Source organism: Osmerus eperlanus, chromosome 3, assembly GCF_963692335.1.
Source record: "Osmerus eperlanus chromosome 3, fOsmEpe2.1, whole genome shotgun sequence".
NCBI classification, from domain to species: domain Eukaryota; kingdom Metazoa; phylum Chordata; class Actinopteri; order Osmeriformes; family Osmeridae; genus Osmerus; species Osmerus eperlanus.
Genome location: NC_085020.1, coordinates 3852094 through 3859239, shown reverse-complemented (window position 1 = coordinate 3859239; position 7146 = coordinate 3852094). Strand labels below are relative to the sequence as shown.

The 7146-nt window shown below is 47.6% G+C and overlaps 1 protein-coding gene across 1 annotated transcript in view; it reads left to right on the top strand.

Moving 5' to 3' along the window:
- Positions 1-836: 836 nt before the first annotated feature.
- LOC134016964 (guanine nucleotide exchange factor DBS-like) overlaps positions 837-7146 on the top strand; it is a 38772-nt gene continuing 32462 nt past the window's right edge. Inside the window, 2 exon segments of the mRNA XM_062456210.1 lie at positions 837-938; positions 2210-2548. Of these exon segments, the coding sequence (XP_062312194.1) occupies positions 917-938; positions 2210-2548 (361 nt within the window). The 5' untranslated portion in view covers positions 837-916.

Genomic DNA, 7146 nt, shown 5'->3' with positions numbered 1-7146 from the left:
ATACCATATTCATTATGAGACCACACTAATGCTAGGGATGGACCGATCTATAGGCTGTACATCGTTATCGGCCCATATTTTACCTTGTTGACTGCCATGTTATCGGCAAATAAAATGGTGGCAATGTAGACAAAAAAAATCTCACCAGAAATCGCATTCTTAAAAGTTGCTAGATTTAAGTGATAACGTAAATCCACACCAAAAAAACACTTGTTTACATATTCCAAAAGTTCAGCCTTGAAGTCACTCAATAAATACATGTTTTAGGATCACAATCACAATTTATCAGCAAAGTAGGCTATGATTTAGAGTCGAGCTTTGAGGGCGTGATGTGAGATGAGTTTCATTACTAGTAGCATTGTAGATTACGTCGGCTAAAGCCCTAGACTAGCTTCCTACTAGTTTCGGTGAAGCCACCACCCACGAACCAAGACGCTTGTGTTTCTAATGATTAATTGCAAAGTTCCATCAACACAGTATCGCTGCTGGCAGGACAATGGAAATCGAAAAGACTCGTTTATCGAGTAGCCTACCCTACTAGTGCTACATGAAGAACGGATATGAAGCAAGGATTGATAACACCGTCGTCGGCCGTGAAACGTTCAGTTTTTTTTCTTGAGTAAGTTTATATGTCCTGTTCAGGGACTGTGTTTTATCATAGCTGTAGGCAAGTATGTTCATGTTTTTTTGCTGCTGTGTGCTAAACATGCAGAGAATCCACAGTTATGCATTTGTTCTTCCTTCCCCAAACAATTAGCCTAGCTACATTAGCTTGAGCAGTTGCAACGCCGATGTCCAAATGGGGTGGAGTTAATTGTTACCACCCATAGACTGTAAAAACAAGGTTCCCACCTGCTTGGAGGAAGCGTGAAAAAGTTCGAAATATTTGAAGGGGATTTTCTCTGCTAGTTGATTTATGGGGTACTACCAACTTTCAAGTAAGCATATCTTCTTCAAATATACGATCAACCCCCAAATAATAATACTAAAAAATGACCATGACCTAGGCTACATGTAGACCAAGATACCAGCACTTTTAAAGCACAACGGCCTCAAGAAAATGTAAATCAAATGGAGAGTGAACCCTCGGTATCGGCATTTTCAAAAACATCGTTGGTATAAACCTCGGCTCGATTTTTTTGGATCTGAATTTCACCATTCAATTTTGAGCAGCCTGAATTATGTTCTATTTGAATTTCTGAAGCTTGAATTTTTTTAATTGAATTTTTGGGATCTGAATTTTACTGTTCGAATTTCAGCAACCTGAATTTCTGAACCTTGAATTTTTGGATCTCTTTCTTCCATTTAAATAAATGAATGTTTCAAATTTTCACAGCAGCTGCTTAATGAGTTGTAGTAACACATACTTGCCACATGATGGCAACAGAGACCTAATTATTCTACTAGCCCATTCTAAAAACAGAACGGCAGTGAATACCATGACAATCATTACTGCATCAAGTATTTTACTTTCATTCTTTCTTGCTTCCCTCAACTTTTCCTGTCCTGTCTCTAGACTCCCTGTCCTCTGCAGTTTCTCAGAATCAGAATTTGCTTTATTCGCCATACAAGTTCACGCAAACGAATTTACTGTGACAGGAAGGGCACTGAATCAAACTGACATCCTGCCTTGACCCTATTGCTGAAGCTGCTCTGCACTCCTATCCTTCAGCCGTGGATGAGCCTCCAAAATGGAAATTCCTGCAGTCCCCCTCCTCTCTGACTCTCTCTCTCTCTCTCTCTCTCTCTCTCTCTCTCTCTCTCTCTCTCTCTCAGGTTTCAGGTACGCATGTGCGCGCATGCTGAGAGTGAAGTGAGCAGGAATGAGTGTTTGCCAGCCCCCTCCTTATTCTCTTCGCTCTCTCCCCCTTCTCCTCTGCCTTTCTCTCCCTCACAACCACCTCTCTCTCTCTCTCCCTCCATCCCTGCCCCCTCTCTCTCCCTGATGCCGGCATCCTTCGTTCTGCGTCTCTCGTCACTGCAGCCAGGGAGGTCTGCAGCGAACCATCACAGCCTGCAGCAGCATCCCCATCCCTCTCTACCAAAACCTCCTCTGCCGTTTGGAAACGTCCATCTCCTCTTCTTATCTACAGCATTCCTCTCTTTCTCTCTCTCTGTCTCTCCCTCTCTCTGTCGCGCTCTCTCTGTCTCTCTCTCACCTCATTCCAGCATCACCCAAATTCTCCTCTCTCCACGCACCTCCCTGCAGACCATCTGCAGTGTCAGACAGCAGACAGGCAGACGATCCTCCCTCCGCCACCTCCACATCCTGGGCTGGTTATCGTCCATCCTCCCTCCGTCTACCCTCCTCTCTCTTGGGCTAGCGGCCGGGCTGCGTCCTCCTCCCCCTTCCAGACCCCCACACTATCCTCTGATTGGAGCTCCAGACAGGCAGGCAGGCTGTCTCTCTATCCCCGCTACGGTGCACCTTGGCTGGGCAGCTGGACTCTGCCGCCACGCCTGTGGAGGATGATCCTGTGGATGAAGACGGAGGAGATGGCCCTGGGAGAGCTGCTGCAGAGGCTGAGACAAGTCGCCCAGAACATAGGTGGGTCTTCCTAGCATGCTCACTCCCTTTAGTCACCCAGAATTCAAGGGATTAACAACAGCAGGTTTATTAAACGTAACGTTAACCAGCTCTACCAACTCGTTTGGTAAACCCACTGCGAGACCTGTAAGTGTATGTCACTGTGTACTTGGTAATTGCTGTTTCTAGGACTGTTTCTATATCAAGCTGTAGCCTTCATTCTGATGGTACTGAAAGGAAGCTGTTAGGTGGGAGGTTGTGCATGAACTGAACTGCGTTTTAAAGGCCTGGTAGCATAGCTGAGGCTACGCAGCTTACATGTACGCAAACGCAAACAGTGATGAGACATTCCTCTCTCTACACACACCTCACATGGTGTTTGGTCGATTTTTTTGTTGCTAAGCTATTTGCCTGCTATGTGCGTGCGTGATGAAATGTGATATTGACATATATATTCTGATCCTGAGGAGAAATGGAGTTTAACAATGCTGAACTGGCCTGTTTCCCAGCTGTTTTACATCCAGTAATGATTGTCAGGTCCTCGCACACACAGAGTCCCACACAGACACAGAGAGATTCATTTACCATTGACTATCACAACCCATGTAATATTTCCGCCCAGCAGTTCAGATGATGTGTATGGATTGCATAAGTGGATATTTAGATACGTAGATACTTACAGATGCCTATAGTGGAGGGTGTGTAACTCTGCTTCTGATATTCTGTTACCTGGCTGTCCTGTTGACACAGGCCCCATCAGATACAACACTGAAGATGTCCTGATTAACACCAGCATGTAAGGGTGGAACATGAGAGAACCCACTGTACACTGTACCGTATGTTGGGTCTCAGTTATACAACATTGCTGGGTTGTGTCTTGCCAATACTGACTGTTTTGACTCCATGGTGCAAAAAGTCCAAACCTCTTCAGAAAGAGGAAAGTATTGTAATCCTTTAGTGCTGGTGGTAACCAGAGGATAGGCAGCCAGTTTGTCCAGCCAGCCAGTCAGGAAAGATCAGCTTCCCACTCCATCCAGCTGGTAGTCTGAAAAGAGAGAAATTAAACAGTAACCATGACAACACTGCATTTTATAGCACAACTCTCTTGTAGAATGTGGTTGTAACCATCCTTGACGGTGTTTACAAAATTCTTCTATGGAGCAGTCTTACGGTAAAGCACAAACCACAAACACAGTGGTCAAGTGTGGTGGGAGACCACAAGGACTTGGCCTGCATGGCCACAGTGCAGGGCGGACTGAAGCAGCTCTCCCATCAGGGAGATGGGAGATTCCATGGGCGTTTTGCTCTTTCAGGGAACATTAAAACAAGTCCTACATAGAAATTCTTCATAGAAAATGTCTGTTTGTGGAGGCCAGAGTGGAGGCCAGAGTGGAGGCCAGAGTGGAGGCCAGAGTGGAGGCCAGAGTGGAGGCCAGAGTGGAGGCCAGAGTGGAGGCCAGAGTGGAGGCCAGAGTGGAGGCCAGAGTGGAGGCCAGAGTGGAGGCCAGAGTGGAGGCCAGAGTGGAGGCCAGCTTTGGTTGTTCAGGAAAGGGTGAGGCACTCCTCAGGCCATGATAGAAAGAACTGATCAGAAGAGACAAGACACAAGAGACAAGAGGGAGGGGAGAGAGAGAGACTGAGGAAATGAGGAAGACAGATAAAGTCTCCATCAGTCTCATTTAGTCACCATCTTTTTATAGCTTATGTGTTCTGCACAACTAATTGCTTCACAACACACACACACACCTACATGAGTCTCCCTCAGATTGATAAGGGTCAGTCTGATCTTGCAGCTCACAGCAGAACCTCTCTCTCTTTCTGCCTGTCTCTCTCTTTCTGCCTGTCTCTCTCTTTCTGCCTGTCTCTCTCTTTCTGCCTGTCTCTCTCTTTCTGCCTGTCTCTCTCTTTTTGCCTGTCTCTCTTTCTGCCTGTCTCTCTCTTTCTGCCTGTCTCTCTCTTTGCCTTCTCAGCCTTAAGAGACCAAAATGTGTCCGTTGCTGTGACGGTATAGGATGTGTGTGTGTGTCTAAATGTTCCCCTCAGCAGAGAGAGCGTGAGGAGAGCTAGGGCTGTTTGGTTGGTATCCCGCTTCCCGTCCCTTCCTAGCCAGGCAGTTTGACCTACTTCCAGTCAATCCAAAGTGACACATTGAGACCACAGAAAGCAGGCTGGCCCTTCAGTGACATAAACGTTGTACTGCTTGTTGTATGTGGTAAAAAAAAAACACATTAAGAAATTAGAATTGTGTCTGTGTTTTCCAGTCAGCTAACCAGCCACAGAGACAGGCTGTTGATGTGCAGGCTGTTGATGTGCAGGCTGTTGATGTGCAGGCTGTTGATGTGCAGGCTGTTGATGTGCAGGCTGTTGATGTACAGGCTGACACAGAGCTACTTCAGGGTTCAACACATTTTCCCAGATTACCCAAAGAAGAACCAGCTGGCTTCACCCCAGGGAGGACAGACACAAACCCTGATCTGGGACCAGGGATGCTTTCACAAGATACGAGCCACAAGCAACATCCTCCAGCTCGGATTAGTCCTGGGGCGGAGGGTCATGTGAGCTGCCCTTCCTCTAAAGGAAGGCAGGTGAGCATCCAGGTGGAGGGAGCAGGTGGCCTTAGCTTCCAGCGGGTCGTTACCTTCCAGCTAGCCAGTCACCTTCTGCAATAGATATTACCTTTCAGCTAGCCAGTCACATAGGCATCAGTGTCTAGTTTGTCATTAGCTTCCAGAAGACTATTTGTAACTATCTAACAAACTTTCATTTGATGTTGGATATTAGCCACATTTTAGGTTAATTAAGGCCGTAAGGCTTCATTTAACATATGGTATTTCTGTACAGCAATTCACTGTGATCTCTCTGATATATTATGTGTTTGAGAATCTGCCCAGTTTTCTAGTTGCGCAACTTGGATCCTCAGGGCTGGGAAACGCTCTTCTGTGAAAGGATGATACCTTGAACCCTGTATTTCTACTTTATGGTTGTCTAGGTTTGCTGAGACTCATGCTATCCATCATACATGCATTATAGTTACATTTCTATGAAATGATCAAGGAAGACCAGCATATGTTTTCCTGTACTACAATCTCTTGAGTGTGTGTGGGGGGTGGTGTGTGTGTGTGGGGGGGTGATCTCTTGAGTGTGTGTGGGGGGTGGGATGGGGGGGTGATGAAGAGGTGTGGAGTGTTCAGGAGGCGGCAGAGGTGTAAGGAGGAACACAACCACCTCTATCACAACCAAGAACAGAGACTAGTGTGAGGGAGGAAGTGAGAGAAAAGGAGGTAAAGAGAAAGGGAGAGAGAGTGTGGAGGAGATAAATAGGGAATGGAGGTGTGTGTGTTTGTGTGTGTTCCTGGCTGTGCGTGAGTGTGTGTGTTCCTGGCTGTGTGTGAGTGTGTGTGTGTGTTCCTGGCTGTGTGTGAGTGTGTGTGTTCCTGGCTGTGTGTGTGTCTCCTCTGCAGTCCTCTCATCAGTATGTGAGAGAGAGCTCCTCCACATCACCACCACCAGTCTGCTCTGTTCTGCCGTGCAGCAACATTCTGCTCTGGTGTGATTTGTGAGGCACCTCCATCCTCTGCACACTAACTCCTGTTCCCCATGTCCTCCTTCCTAACCTCCCAACATACACCTTCCAAGAGGCTGACGCCAAGCAGACCCGAGTTCTTCCAAGTGCATCACAAAATACACCCCGAACACAAGTTTTTTCCCGCAGGATTTTTCTGTCCTGTTCTGTGTGTGTTTATTGGTGTGTTTGTTTGCGTTCTTGTCCTGTGCACAGAGGCAGAGCAAAAGGAAGAGAAGAAGAAAAGAGGGAAGGAAAAGGCAGATTAGTTGAGGAGACGGGATGGCGGGTATAATTAGCCCAGAGCAGAAGGGGATTTGCACTTTAACTGCTGTCCCCTCTTTTTACCCCTCCTCCTCTATCTATCTCTCTATCTCTCTCTCTAGCCTCTCTCTCTAGCCTCTCTTCTCTCTCCCGCCCCCTCCTATCTCCTCCTGAAGGGTTGCTCCCTGCGCTATCGACCACTCCGTGATGATGAGTAGGGTGTGTGTATAGGAAGCAGTGTGTGGTACCGAGCCCTGCACAGCACAAGAGATCAGTCAGTCTCAGCTGAAGCCACAAAGGGAGTGTGATTGGAGTGTTCGGTGTAGTCCGAGCCAGTACCCAATCAGACTGTTTCTCCTTAAACGGTGTGACTGGATGGGATCAGGACCAGCAACATTTGGACCAGACCTATTAACGTGTGGAGCGTGCTCAGAACTTCTATGCAAGAGTTCATCAGCGTGGTTCTGAGTGACTGGACCTCCCTAAAGAGAGCAGAACATTCTTATGTAATTCTCCTGGACCACTGCCTGCTCTCTGCCCTGGTGCATCTTGGGAGAGCGAGTCTGTCAGAGCAGCCCTGATCCGGGGTTTGGGTCTCTGGATGAGAGCGTGTGTATGGGCGGGGGGTGGGACTAGTGCACAGTCCCCATGTCGCTGCATGATTTTCTGCGGGAGGGCGGCGAGACGCCGTACCGGATCATGAACCGGCTCAGTCATCTGGTCCAGAACCTGGACCTGTCCGGTCTGGCCTCCCCGTTCATCCCGGCCAGCCGCAAAAACTCCTGGAGGGACT